The 14,571-nt window shown below is 42.4% G+C and overlaps 1 protein-coding gene across 3 annotated transcripts in view; it reads left to right on the forward strand.

Annotated features, from left to right (window-relative positions):
• PRDM11 (PR/SET domain 11) overlaps positions 1–11,773 on the forward strand; it is a 55,494-nt gene extending 43,721 nt beyond the window's left edge. For 2 of the 3 annotated variants that reach the window (XM_084631108.1, XM_084631109.1), the window contains 3 exons: positions 4,433–4,620; positions 8,111–8,761; positions 9,562–11,773. In XM_084631108.1, coding sequence (XP_084487234.1) covers positions 4,433–4,620; positions 8,111–8,761; positions 9,562–11,726 — 3,004 coding nt within the window. In that variant the 3' untranslated portion in view covers positions 11,727–11,773. The remainder of the gene's footprint in view (positions 1–4,432; positions 4,621–8,110; positions 8,762–9,561) is intronic. The other variant, XM_084631110.1, reaches the window with a different exon arrangement.
• The last annotated feature ends 2,798 nt before the right edge of the window (positions 11,774–14,571 follow it).

Here is a 14,571-nt window from a genome sequence, read left to right on the forward strand (position 1 = left end):
GACACTGGTTAATTGCTAGGTGGTTAACAGCTGGGAACTAACCATTTTCCAAAGTAGGTATGGGCCACTAGAGAGCTGTCTGCACAGGAGCAGGGAAGGCTGGGAGATTGGCTTCAGTAAGGTCTTCTGGGAAAATGCAGAATCACCTAGCCTTTCTTCCCAGCCAGGAATTCTCTGATCACAGAATGTAGGAATGGAAGAGAGCTCAAGAGGTTATCTTAATTCAGTCCCCTGCATTGAGGAAGAACAAAATATTATCTATTCTAGACCATCCCTGACAGGTGTTCGTCTAACTTGTTCTCAAAAACCTCCAATGATGGAGATTCCACAACCTCCCTACATAATTGGTTACAGTGCTTAACTACCCTGACAGGAAGTTTTTCCTAATGTCTAACGTAAATCTCCCTTTCTACAATGTAAGCCCATTGCTTCTTGTCCTGTCCTCAGGGGATAAGGAGAAAAATTTGTCACCTTCCTCTTTATAGTAACCTTTTACATACTTGACTGTTACCATGTCTCTTCTCCAGACAAACCCAATTTTTTCAATCTTTCCTCATAGGTCATGTTTTCTAGACCTGTATTCATTTTTGTTGCTCTCCTCCGGACTTTTTCCAATTTTTCCACATCTTTCCCAAAGTATGGTGCCCAGAACTCCAGTTGAGGCCTTATCAGTGCTGAATAGAGTGGAAGAATTGCTTCTCGTGTCTTGCTTTCAACACTCCTGCTAATACATCCCAGAATTATGTTCGCTTTTTTTTGCAACAGTATTACATTGTTGAGTCTCATTTAGTTTGTGATCACCTATGACCCCCAGATCCTTTTCTAAAGTACTCCTTCCTAGGCAGTCATTTCACATTTTGTATTTATGTAGTTGATTATTCCATCCTAAGTGTAGTACTTTGCATTTGTTCTTATTTAATTTCATCCTATTTATTTCAGACTGTTTCTCCCAGTAGATCATTTTGAATTCTAATCCTATCCTCCAAAGCACTTGTAATCTCTCCCAGCTTAGTATCATCTGCAGACTTTATAACAGTACTCTTTATGGCATTATCCAAATCATTGATGAAGATATTGAATAGAACCAGGCCCAGGACAGATCCCTGCAGGACCCCACTGGATATGCCATTCCAGCTTGACTGTGAACCATTGATAAATGCTGAGTATGGTTTTCCAAATAATTGTGCACCCACCTTGTAGCAGATTCGTCAAGGCTACATTTCCATAGTTTGCTTATGAGAAGATCCTATGAGACCGTATCAAAAGCCTTACTAAAGTCAGGATATATCACATCTTCCGCTTTTCCCCCATCCACAAGACTTGTTACCCTGTCAAAGAAGATACTAGGTTGGTTTCATATGATTTATTTTTGACAAATCCATGTTGACTATTACTTGCTAGGTACTTACAAATTGATTCTTTGATTATTTTTCCAGGAATCTCCCTTGCCATTTAACCATGCTGCCAGTTCCAGTGTTTTCCCCCCCTCCTCTCATGGTTCCCACCTCAAGGGGACATTCAGTGACGATATAATTTTAAACTTGTGAAAGGAAATACTTCTTTACAAAATGCATAATGAATCTGTGGAACTAATTGCCACAGGATATTATTGGCTAAAAGCTTGGTAGGATTTTAAAAGTTTAGTTATATGGATGAGAACATCCACATTTACATTAGATTGGAAAAATATAAGGGATACAAAGCCTCCTGCTTTAGGGTTTAAACCAACCACTAATTGCCCAAGGCTAAGAAGAAATTTACCTATGGGCAGATTATCCCAGAACTGTCCATTATGGGGTTTCTTGCTCCTTCCTCTGAAGAATTCAGTACTGGCCACTGTCAGGCAGCCTGAACTAGATCCACCACTGGTTGGATCCACAATAGCATTTGCTGTATTTCTCTGTATTTCACACATACACACCACTAGTTCCCGGTGTGATGGAAGGTCAGGAAATGGCAGTCAAGGTAGGTTATATTGGAAGCTGGGCTGGGAAGAAACAGTGTGCAGCCAGCACTGTACCTGGGAGGGGAAGCCAGGCTGGCAAAAGAAAAGTGGGTGGGAATTGTGGGTCCTTACTGTACCTAAGGATCAGGCAGAAAATTTGAGAAGTTTGGGGGGTTGGCAGGCATAGTAAGCCATGTAACAGGAAAACGTGGCTTTAACATTATCTTGTTCTTGTGTGACCTAATAGAAAATGTTACCAGTTCACTCTCACACAAAGCTGAACCTTACTGAATTCTCAAAATCTCTATGAGAAATCTAGTTATTGGGCACATACAACATTATCCTGCCCTACAAGATACTATCCTATAAATATCAGTGTTGTTGGCTACTGGGTTGAACCGTGCACATTCTGTAAAGTATGAATGCCTTTGTGGAAGTTGTTAAATATCTAAAAGTAATTGTGCTTGTGTAGAGGAGCAGACTCATCTCATCAACGTTCTCACTCAACTGGGAGGCTGGGGATGAAGAGTAGCTGGAGAATCAGGCCTTAACTGTCACTGGAACATTTCCGTACTTTTGCTTGTGCTGGGGCAAACGTTCCCTGCACTCACTTATGCTGCTCAGGTGGACTAACCACGGAACAGATCATAGCGAAGCAGCATATCTCCTGGGTGCTCTATGCATTGTTTTTTGAATGCCTGAATAGGTCAACACAGACATGACATCTGATGCACAAGCACAATCCCTAGTAGCCTCCTTCCCAGTGCTACGTTGCTGTGAATGAGGGCTCACTTTTTCTGACATATTTATAAAAGGCTAATTAAAAAGTCTCGTAGGCTGTTCGTATTATTTTGCTGGTGGGAGTGATAAAGGCTGTTGTTTGCATAATTACTGATGACTATAGACCATTGTGGGTACTGTATGTAGCACAATAGTATATAAAACATAGCTGATTACAGTCAAACGGGCAGTTGGTTAACACTAAAACCAGAGCTGATTGAAACTCATGCTGTCGGAGGCTTTGCAAACCTGTTTCTTGTATTTACAAAACTTGATCAAGTTTGTGAACTTTTCCCCCTGTAATTTTGTGTGTGTGTGAGAGAGAGAGAGAATGTGAATTCAAGGAAAAATATACACATTTCTCTATCCAAAAAGAAGTTGTGCTTTGAATTAACAATGATTCATACAAGGCACAACGGAAGGAGATTGTAGAAGGAGGCATAATGGCTGCTCTCCCATACTGACATTGGGGTGATTGTGACATGGAGCCTTCAAAGCTGAAGAGAAGAGGAGTAAGAAGGGGAGAAGATGTTGTAAATTATAATAAATATATAGTTTTCAAATAGGATCAACCAGTTTTATATGCACAGTATTCGGGTTCTGCTTCTAGTCCTATATGCCTACAAAAAGTACTTAAGCAGCAATGGATAGGACGCTTATGGCTTACAGGATGCCTTTCTTTCCTCCTCCAAGATGAAGAAAAGGAGGCGCTAGCCTGACTATTCTATTCTAGACTATTCTGACTATTCTATACTCTAAATCTGTATATTATCGAGATGCATGTAGAGGATGGGTTGACTAGCAAGATTAATTTCCATGTTCCCACTGCGCTGAAATTGGGCTTCTGGAGAACAGGAAAAAAAAATCTCATTGTTGAACTTCGATCTTTCAATCAAAAGTCATTAGCAGGTCGTTAGCCTGTGTTATTGGATTTCAAGCATTTTGAGTTTCTCTACACTGTATTCTTTTGTACTGGATACCAATGAAACTGCACACGTGCAAAAGCCACCAGTGTAGATGATCTCTCAGTTTCCTAGACTGCAATTCAAAATGTTTGGCTCATGCACTCATCATCAGCCACCATGATCTTCCCCCTTTTGAGTACCCAGGTACTGCTTAACCAGCAAGGGAGAAGCTAAGAAATATGGCTTATCTTGAAGGGTCAAATGGTGTTTGAGCAGCTGTTGGTGGGAGGCCAGGATTGGTGGGAGGCCAGAAGGTTCTGTCATTTCCAAGACTCCTGGGGTGGAACAGGGGGTCGCAGAGTCCAGGAAGACCAGAGTCCAGGAAGTCACCAATTCTGTTTAACACATTTTAGGCAAGAAAAATGTCAAAGGTGAGTGTGTGCGTCACAAGCACTAGCACTGATAGTCCTTCATACGGCATGTATATTGTTACAGTAATAGAAGTAGTAACAATTGTTACAGTAATAGAAGTAGTAACCTCTCTTCCCAGGCTGAAACAGCTGCCACAGACTCAAGAACCTGTTTAATAGTCCTTAGGTATCCCTGTTCATATTCTTGTATCTATACACTGACATATCATTGTCCATAATTCAATGTTATCTAATCTTGCTGGTTCTGTGGCTGTCTTTGAAGATCGTTCTGGCATGACTGTGGATGTGTCTCAGTTGACTTTGATAAGAAAGGGAGGGGGCACACCTCCACTGAAGTTTATGATTCAAGCCTACTTTATCCTCTCCCTCAGGTATGTGGTCATATCCCGAGAGGAGAGGGAGCAGAATCTGATGGCCTTTCAGCATAGTGAGAGGATTTACTTCCGAGCCTGTCGGGACATCCGGCCTGGGGAGAGGCTGAGAGTCTGGTACAGTGAGGATTACATGAAGCGGTTGCATAGTATGTCCCAGGAGACAATCAACAGAAACCTCACAAGAGGTGAGTTCCTTCCTTCACATCATCCCTTTTTTCCCTGTCTGTGATCAAGCTTTGTGCACCAAGTGCTTTCGATCGAAGGCATAATATAAATAAATAATACTCAACCTCTATACGGAGTTCTGAACTTCTATAACCAAAGTCCACTGAGTGCAGAGTCCCTCCTGCCTGGTTCCCTGGGATAGATACGAGTTTAAAAAAACCCACACGTTTTGGAGTGAAGGATCACAGAAGGGCATTTTCACTTCATGTACTGTAAGAAACTGAAACAAAGCACTGGGATCTCAGAGCTTTCCCTCTACAAGGCTCTCTTTTCTGAAGGCTGCTGAGCTGGTGGCTCTCTGAAGACCATAGATTCCAAGATCAGAAGGGACCATTGTGATCATCTAGTATTTGGATGGCTCTGTGTGCATGTGAAAGGGATGTTTCCTTGGTGTGTTTTGTATATGTCTGCTTTCCTGACATAATTTCTCTCTTTCTTCAGTGAGTCAATTTGGGAATATCACTGCATTGGCTAGAGGCTCATCAGACATACAGCTTTACATGTCTTGTAATGCATATGGCAGACTTTGTAATTGGCAGTGGAATCAGATTATTTTTTCGTTGGATTAGTATTGTTGTCTTATTGCAGGAATAGCCACACTGGAACAAATGAACTGGTCCTGCATTCAGTTGCCAGAGCATTCAGAGATTTAGAGGAAGACAAAAACAAAACAAATCACAAAACCTCTCATGCACCTGATTGTCTGTACAATGCAATGACACAAAGGGGACCAAGGGAATTTATTTGCAAGCCCAGCCACAGAATGGCAGGGCCTCTGAGAGGCAGCCAAACTAAATACAATTTTATAATTAAAAAGCCTATGTGTATTATTGCACAGCTGCTGCCTTGACTTGGTAAAAGGTGTCTTCTGTTAAAACATGGGTAGGGCAGAACCTCCTGGAAGATCTGTTTAGTCTGTCACCCTGGTTTTTACGCATGGGAAATATGGTATATCAATGATAATATTTGGTGAATATGCACTTATTCCATGAACAATTATATTAATAATTGTACTGTATACAAGCTTATGGGGAGTTGCTTTATCCCACACATGTCGCCAGTTGCTCAAACATTTTGAAACTTTCAGAAGATACTAAAGGGAAAGACTATGTCCTGGGTTTCCCACATGTCAGCTGGCAGTTAAGTGGTATGCCCCAATGCTTGTCTGAGCCTGAATGCCCATAACACAGGTTCTGGAAATCAATAGCCCTGCCACACAAACACCACACTTGCATTTAGACCTTGGATTTGTATGAATTCAGAGATTAAGTCACAGTGCACATTGGACCAGAGTGAAACTATGTGTGTAGTGGAGAACTGGGTCTGCGTCTCACCATCCTGCTGCATGATCTTGTTTTAGAAGAAATTGAGATGGTTGAAAAGGCCTACCGAGAAACCTGCAGGTATCTCTGGCAGCCAGTCGCTCTCTGCAATGGGCTCGGTATTGCAGAACAGAAATGGAGACATTGCAAATACTGAGGCCTTGTCTACACTACAGGGGAAATTCGATCTAAGCTACGCAATTTGAGTTACGTGAATAGCTCAAAACCGCATAGCTTAGATCTACTTACCGCAGGGTCTACACTACGCAATGTCAATGGGAGATGCTCTCCCGTCGATTCCCCCTATTCTTTTCGATCCAGTAGAGTACAGGGGTCGACGGGAGAGCGATCTGTGGTCAATCTAGCGGCTCTTCACTAGACCCGCTAAATTGACCGCTGATACATCAATCGCTGCTCATCAATCCCCCGGTAAGTGTAGACAAACCCTGAGCATCACTTGCAGACTTTCTTTAGAATTCCCAGATTTTACAGCATCTGCTCTGAGGGCGGCTCTGGAAGGTGCTTCACCTTGCTGATCAGTAGAAAATAGAAATCTTTTAAATAATATTATATTTAGAAGCATACCCAAAGCATGCACAGTCCTCTACAGCCTGCCAAGTAAAAAGACAGACTTTGTAAAGTCCCAATAAGTAACAAAGCTGCTATTATTTTTCATTTTGTTTTTATCATCAGAGTTTCTGCCTTAAGACCTATTATATAAGGGTTTTTCTTGTGGTTTAATATCTTTATAGGGGGCTGAACCATTTATTTAATTATAAAAGAAGTAGGATCAGTCTTAAGTCACTTCCTTTATTTCTGGCTGCAATCCTCCACTAAAGGGGAAAAAATAAGGTAAAATATTCAAGCCCTTAGAAACGCCCTGGTGAAATGCATTGAAACATAGGCTGTTGTTTTGGTTCATACAAGACGGCAGGTGGGGATACAACCCTAACCTAACAACCTGGCATGAAATTGGTTGTCCAGTCCAGCCCTCCATATAGTGGAATACCCTGAGTGTTTTGAGTCTTGCATCGTTTCTGCATTCTTAGCATTGCTTTCCTCAGAAAGACCCTAGTAACTCCTACACTGTAACTTATGAAAGCATGAATATGGTTTAAAAACAAAAAATCAGCATAAAGCAACCTCTTGTTTGGGAAGTCACCAGTGCTTGAAGTTATTTACAAGATAGAAGAAAGATGGAAATTGAACCAAACCTATCATCCTTTGAATATCCAGGTAAGGAAATCTGGCTATTCCCTTTGTTTTAAGCAATTAATTATTTGTATAATGTTGCTTTTATTTTTTAATTTTGAATAGCGGCCACATTGTTTGAATCCATTGGGACAAGATAGCTGTCCCAACTTTGGAGGGCATTCACCAGTTTTAGCTGAGTTGGCAACATGTACCACAGGGATTAAGACTGCAAGTCTTTGATCTCTTTGCGCTCTCGTCTCTGAAAGAGCCTCAAACTGAAACAGAATGAAAAGGCCTTCCAAGCTTTCTGTTGTGAAATGGGCAGACTCTGGGGTTCTGATGGAAAACTCTGAATCTCAAGCTTCATGTGTTGTTCACCTGATACCTTTTACCAAGTCAAAGTAGTCACTGTACTTCCAGAAAGGCAATAGGTATTTGGGCCAGAGCCCTGGATTCCACTGTGATCAGTGATTAATTCTGTAGTCTCATTCCAGCACAGGTTGGTTATACCTGTTATGTTCGGCAACATGCCTATAGTTTTTCTTCTCTTAAAAATGTATGGGTCCTAATGTCTTTTTCCACAGTATGCATCCGATGAAGTGAGCTGTAGCTCACGAAAGCTTATGCTCAAATAAATTGGTTAGTCTCTAAGGTGCCACAAGTACTCCTTTTCTTTTTGCGAATACAGACTAACACGTCTGTTACTTTGAAACCTGCCTAGATACTGTCTCTCCATTTTGAAGGCTTGCCCGTTAGTAGAGCTCCTCTTCTTCTGAGTCCTGATTTCCACTGAATTCTTTTAGTTCCCTTATTTGTAATGCAATCAACAAATATGCAGGGATTTGGCCTGCTTTTTACTTTTCTTTTTAGTTTTGGATTGAGGAATATTTCATAGTTCTCTTTGATGATCCCCACCCCTCACTTTCCTTTCTAGGAGATAAAAAATTACAGAGGGAAAAGTCAGAAAAAAATGTGGAAAATCAAGAGGATATGAGAGGCCCCCTCCAGCTCACCACGTTAAAGCAAGGGAAGAGCCCCTACAAGCGCAGCTGTGATGAGGGGGAATCCCACACCCAGATGAAGAAAAAGAAGATAGATCTCATCTTCAAAGATGTCCTGGAGGCTTCCCTAGAGTCAGCAAAGCGGCAAGAGCACCAGCTAACAACAAGCACACCCCTTTCCATTAGAAAGGCATCCAAATACCAGGCCGAAGACATCTTTGAAAGGTGTGGAGCTGCCGTTCGACATAGCTCCCCAAACTTTAGCAGAAACCAAAATGAAGGTGAATGGAAGGTCCCCCATGGTTCCTCTTACAGTGCGGCCAAAGAGATGGGCCTCCTTGAAGATGAAGATGAAGAGCCTCTGTCACTCAAGGCAGAAAGCCCAACTGAGCTATCGCTAGCATCGACTCAAGGCAACTCACATGAAATCCCCACAACTTCCTTCTGTCCCAATTGCATACGATTGAAGAAGAAGATCCGTGAGCTGCAGGCTGAGCTAGACATGTTGAGATCTAGCAAGTTACCTGAGCCGCCTCTTGTACCATCTCAGGTACCCGAGCTCCAAGAGTTGTCTGACCCCACAGGTAAGTCATGCAGAATTAGAATGTTCTTCAAACCCTGCTTAAGGAGAGTAATGGAGTTACTATCTGCTGTGTATGTCTAAAATGTTTTACTCTGAATATTATGAGGAAAGCCTTGTTTTATGGAAGCCAGCTGAATAGGTTTTGTAGGGGGAAGAAGCAGTTGCTGTGTGTAGAATAGGAAGACATGGTTTGGGGAAGATTCTGTAATGATGACATGCTCTATTTGTTTCTATTGTAATCAATATGCTGTCAATAAAAAAACGGAATTCCATTGCAGCTGGTTTGTTTGCTGTATTCTTGACGCATTCTTTTTTTTCCAGCAGAAGCACCAGGAAGCTCTGCTTGAAAGTCTGAATGACTTGAAATGCTGAGTCTGAAATATACTAGCTCACTGCATGTGTATAAAGCATAATGAATTCTTTGCCTCCTTTGGAAGCATTCATTGTTCACTCTATGGCCTTAATGCAAGCGTGTGTCCCTTTCTGAAGATGTTTCATTTCCTCCAGGAACTTAGTGACTTTCTCTCCCAAAGCAGTATGTGGTTTACTTTATACATTGCGCTAGTGGCCAAAATGTCATACCATTTCTTTTTGTCCAAGGTGGCCTGATGTGTAAGATTTATACGAGAACTATGTTGATTTTTCTTTCAAAAATTGTATTCAGAGGACCAAATTCTACTACCGGTGTGCAACCAATGAAGGGTAGAATTTGGGCCAGTTGTTCAGACAATATTCTGTGTTATCTTTTGAATGTTTGCTGCACCTCTGAACTTTGTAAATATCTTTTCTTTTTCTTTTAAGCTTCTGAAAGCATCATCTCTGTTCCCACAATCATGGAGGATGATGACCAGGAGGTGGACTCTGCTGATGAATCAGTGTCCAATGACATGATAGCTGCAACAGATGAGCCTTCAAAGATGTCTTCTGCAACTGGTAGGAGGATTCGACGCTTCAAGCAAGAGTGGCTTAAAAAGTTTTGGTTTCTGCGGTACTCCCCTACGTTGAATGAAATGTGGTGCCACGTCTGCAGGCAGTACACGGTGCAATCCTCTCGGACTTCAGCCTTCATCATTGGCTCTAAGCAGTTCAAGATACACACTATAAAGCTTCACAGCCAGAGCAACCTTCACAAGAAGTGCCTGCAGCTCTACAAGCTCAGGATGCATCCAGAGAAGACGGAAGAGATGTGCCGAAATATGACCCTGCTCTTCAACACAGCCTATCACTTGGCTCTGGAAGGCAGGCCCTACTTTGACTTTAGGCCTCTTGCGGAATTACTGAGAAAGTGTGAACTCAAAGTGGTGGATCAGTACATGAACGAGGGAGACTGCCAAATCTTAATCCATCATATCGCCCGGGCTCTACGAGAGGATCTGGTAGAACGTATCAGGCAGTCTCCCTTTCTCAGCATCATTCTGGATGGGCAGAGTGACGACTTGCTTGCTGACACAGTAGCAGTTTACGTTCAGTACACGAGCAGCGATGGACCTCCAGCAACTGAATTCCTGTCTCTTCAAGAGCTGGGCTTTTGTACAACAGATAGTTACCTCCAAGCATTAGACAGGGCTTTTTCCAGTTTGGGAATAAGATTGCAGGATGAGAAACCAACTATCGGTTTGGGAGTAGATGGTGCTAACGTTACTGCCAGCCTGAGAGCCAACTTGTTCATGACCATCAGAAAGACTCTGCCTTGGTTGCTTTGTTTGCCCTTTATGGTACACAGGCCCCACTTGGAAATTTTGGATGCCATCAGTGGGAAAGAACTTCCATGTCTGGAGGAGCTAGAAAACAATTTGAAGCAATTGCTCAGCTTTTATCGTTACTCTCCCAGACTGATGTGTGAGCTGAGAGTCACTGCTGCCACTCTTTGTGAAGAGACAGAGTTCTTGGGAGACATCCGAGCAGTGAAGTGGATCATAGGGGAGCAGAATGTCCTCAATGCGCTGATCAAGGATTACCTTGAAGTCGTGGCCCATCTCAAAGATGTCAGTGGTCAGACACAACGGGCGGATGCTTCTGCCATTGCCTTGGCTCTCTTGCAGTTCCTTATGGACTACCAGTCAATTAAACTGATCTACTTCTTGCTGGATGTGATTGCTGTGCTTTCGCGCCTCGCCTACATCTTCCAAGGTGAATACCTCCTTGTGTCACAAGTGGATGACAAAATAGAGGAGGCTATACAGGAGATCAGTAGGCTGGCAGACTCACCTGGAGAGTACTTGCAGGAATTTGAAGAGAACTTCCGTGAAAGCTTTAACGGCGTTGCTGTGAAAAACCTGCGAGTGGCTGAAGCCAAATTCCAGTCAATCAGAGAAAAGATCTGCCAAAAGACCCAGGTAATCCTGGCCCAAAGGTTCGATTCCCGTAGCCGAACATTTGTGAAAGCGTGTCAGGTGTTTGATCTTGCAACTTGGCCCAGAAACACAGAGGAGCTCATGAACTATGGAAAGGAGGATATGGTACAAATATTTGAGCACCTGGAAGCTGTTCCATCATTTTCAAGAGAAGTTTGCAGAGAGGGGATGGACACCAGAGGGAGTTTGCTGATGGAATGGAGAGAACTCAAGGTGGATTATTATACCAAAAATGGTTTTAAAGACTTAATCAGTCACATTTGTAAATACAAACAGAGATTTCCACTCTTAAATAAAATAGTTCAGATCCTCAAAGTCCTTCCCACCTCAACAGCCTGCTGCGAGAAGGGGCGCAATGCCCTGCAGAGAGTGCGCAAAAACAACCGCTCTCGGCTCACTCTGGAACAGCTCAGTGATCTTTTGACGATTGCCGTTAATGGGCCACCCATTGCCAACTTCGATGCCAAGCGAGCACTAGATAGTTGGTTTGAGGAGAAATCAGGCAATAGTTATGCACTGTCAGCAGAAATGCTGAGCAGGATGTCCTCCCTTGATCAGAAGCCGATGCTGCAGAGCATGGACCACGGCTCTGAATTTTACCCTGATATTTAGGAAGGAATGCCTCAAATTCTGAAAGCTGTTGAATAATTTTTTAGTCTATACTCTAAACTTTGATATATTATATAAAATATATATATATATATAAATATATATATATATATATATATAAAACTCACACTGAAAATTAAAAGTTAAGGCGATGTGCATCTGATAGAAGCTAAGTGGAATTTTAAGAAAGAGACAATATTTGAAATTTACTGATGTCTCCAAACATGGCAGCTGCAGCGTAGGTGGCAACATTTCATTTGTCAGAAGCATGTGTTGGGGCCATACTCTACATGTTCAAACCTAACAATCAATCTATAAGCTAGATGACGGGTCTCTGTCAACCTCCTCCTCACAGTTGTTTTCCTTGTGTGTTTGTGTGCGTGTGGGGTGGCGGGGGGGGTACCCCACCCCTTTCTTTTCATTGTTTAGTCTAGTTATTGAGCCATTTGAGCCATTCACTGATGGCTGTCTGATTTCCAACTGAGCGACTTGTGCATGTGTGTTGGGATCCCTCCCCTGCTCCCCAACTTCACCTTGTTTTCTCGTTTAGAAGTGGAAGCTTTATTCACTTATGCAGGGTGTTGGATATTTTTTTCCCCCTATTTTAAGAACAAATGTATCAGCTAAACTGTGATGCCTGTTTCTCAGTCCTCCCCACTGGTGGGCTGTAGAGTAAGGCAAAGCTTTCAGGTCCCCTTGTGATAACCCCATTACCAGTCAGACATATTATAACAATGTCATGTGCAGACTGTAAGATAGCATAATGGAGAAAGCATGGGGAGTTTTTTGCATTTATATTTTTACATTGTAGGAGATTAAAAAAAATTATACAACTGTTCATTCAGAACCAGGGCTGCTGTGGAAGTGAGATGGCCAATGAGTCAAGACCCATCAGAGGGTGGAGATTTCAGGGCTTAAAAATTATATTCTGATTTACATTATTTATACTCTGTCTTTATAATCATAGATTGTTGTGGTTTTGGTTTTATTTTCTTGAATGAGTGAAAAAACACCTGCGCTAATTCCGTGGCAGGGAATATCAATGCAAGATCTATCTTGGGTTATAATGGTGTGATGATGTCTTTTTAAAGGTTCATGTATTCTCTTGTGACCAAGGTGACATGTTTCACAGCATGGCAGAATGGCGACAAAAGGAAGAAAAATGCTGTACTTCTTCCTGTGAAATAGTTTGTCCTTCCTTGAAAGGGCACGAAGTCCAGCAGAAAGGTGGAAGTAGCACTTTCACCTTGAACTGCAAATGAGTTGTTGTTTTTTTTTTTTTAACAGAATCACACGCTCACACAATTATCGCTTCAGGTTAGAAAAGAAAAAAAAGAGGTGCAAAAACTCCCCAGATGCTAGTGCCTTGCCTTGCTAATGTGATATGGGCAGCACCAATCTGACCAGAGCATCACGGGAGTTGAGACCGTGTTGTCCAGAAGAATCAGGCTGGCATGTTCCCAATTCCCAGAGGGAAACGTCTTGTGCCAAGCTGTGTTGTTTGGAAACATGATGGTGGTGTCAGCAACACTGAACCTTTCCTTTCAACCGCTACCCTTGGTCTTGGTGCTAAGATATCTCTAGAACTGTTGCTGCTAGTTGATAGTTTTTCATTTATATAAATATATATAAATATATATATATATATAATTATTTTATTTTTAAACTTTTTTTGTTTTTAATGGTGATGTAGCATGTTTTAAATCAGTCTCTCTTGGAGTCACTTCTACTGCCAAGGTTCGCTCACTGTCTTCCCCAACAAAACACACACCACTGCCTGGATCCCGCCACACCGTTCAAACTAATCTGTGCTGAACAGCAGCACACAGGTCAGGTGGAGACATTCTGGCTCAGCTCCTAAGCCCAAGGGAAACGGCAGAACCTGTATGTCTGATGGGTTTAAAAGTGCATCCCGTCTATCCGTACATTACCCCTTATGGGGTGCGTTGAGAAGTGGAGTTGGATACTGTTCGAAGCATTAATTGTGATGACTTACTATGTTCCTTACCCTAATCCTGCCACACATACTATATAGCAAGGATGTTTAGCTGGTCACTTTTGAAAGGGTTAAAATAGACCAAGGAGCCTCTGAATTCAAATAGTGATATGTGGGAGGGAAGCAATCCAGTTTGCAGCACTTAACTCCTTCCTTTCTGCCCCTCCCATTCCCCATACAGTATATGGAATGAGTGTGCTAGTGCGGATGTGCCAGAGTGAGCTTGATAGGTAATGTCTAGTGTACGTCAAAATCACCATTAAGAATCAGGAACTGGAATGTTTCCCCCTGGAATCCCCTTAGAAATCAATAAGTGAGTCAGGTCATGACACTGTTCCATATCAGCACAGGGGAAGGCAATGTAATACCTGGCAAGTGAATAATGGTAATAAATGGCTGAGGTACCTTTCACTCCCAACAAAGCCTTGCATCAGGACGACTCGTCCTTCCAAATGAGGAGAGCTCTAGACCAGAGGCCCAGTGGAATTCTGCAGACTCAAATAGCTCATTGCTTAGCCATCAGAGGGGAAGCTCTTGCTAGAGGCCCAAGGTGTTCACAGCCCCTACTGGCCTGGGAATTAAAAAACTGCTCGTTGCACTGTCATAATACCATCAGATCAATTTCCTTTTGGGGGCTGTTCTGCCACTTTTTTAAATTAAAATGTGAGAAGATAAAAATTGAAATCCCCAAAAGAACCACTGTGCCACTCCTGAACTCTGAGCGGTAGCCGGACAATGTGAACTGGGATGCTGCAGGGAATTTCTCTTTCTTATGGCACACAGGTATCCAGGAAATCTGCAGCAAAGTGAATGGTAACAGTAGAAAAAGTGCATGATATAGACGGCTCTGAG

The sequence above is a fragment of the Lepidochelys olivacea genome (assembly GCF_965140295.1).
Source record: "Lepidochelys olivacea isolate rLepOli2 genome assembly, chromosome: 6".
In the NCBI taxonomy this organism is placed as follows: Eukaryota; Metazoa; Chordata; order Testudines; family Cheloniidae; genus Lepidochelys; species Lepidochelys olivacea.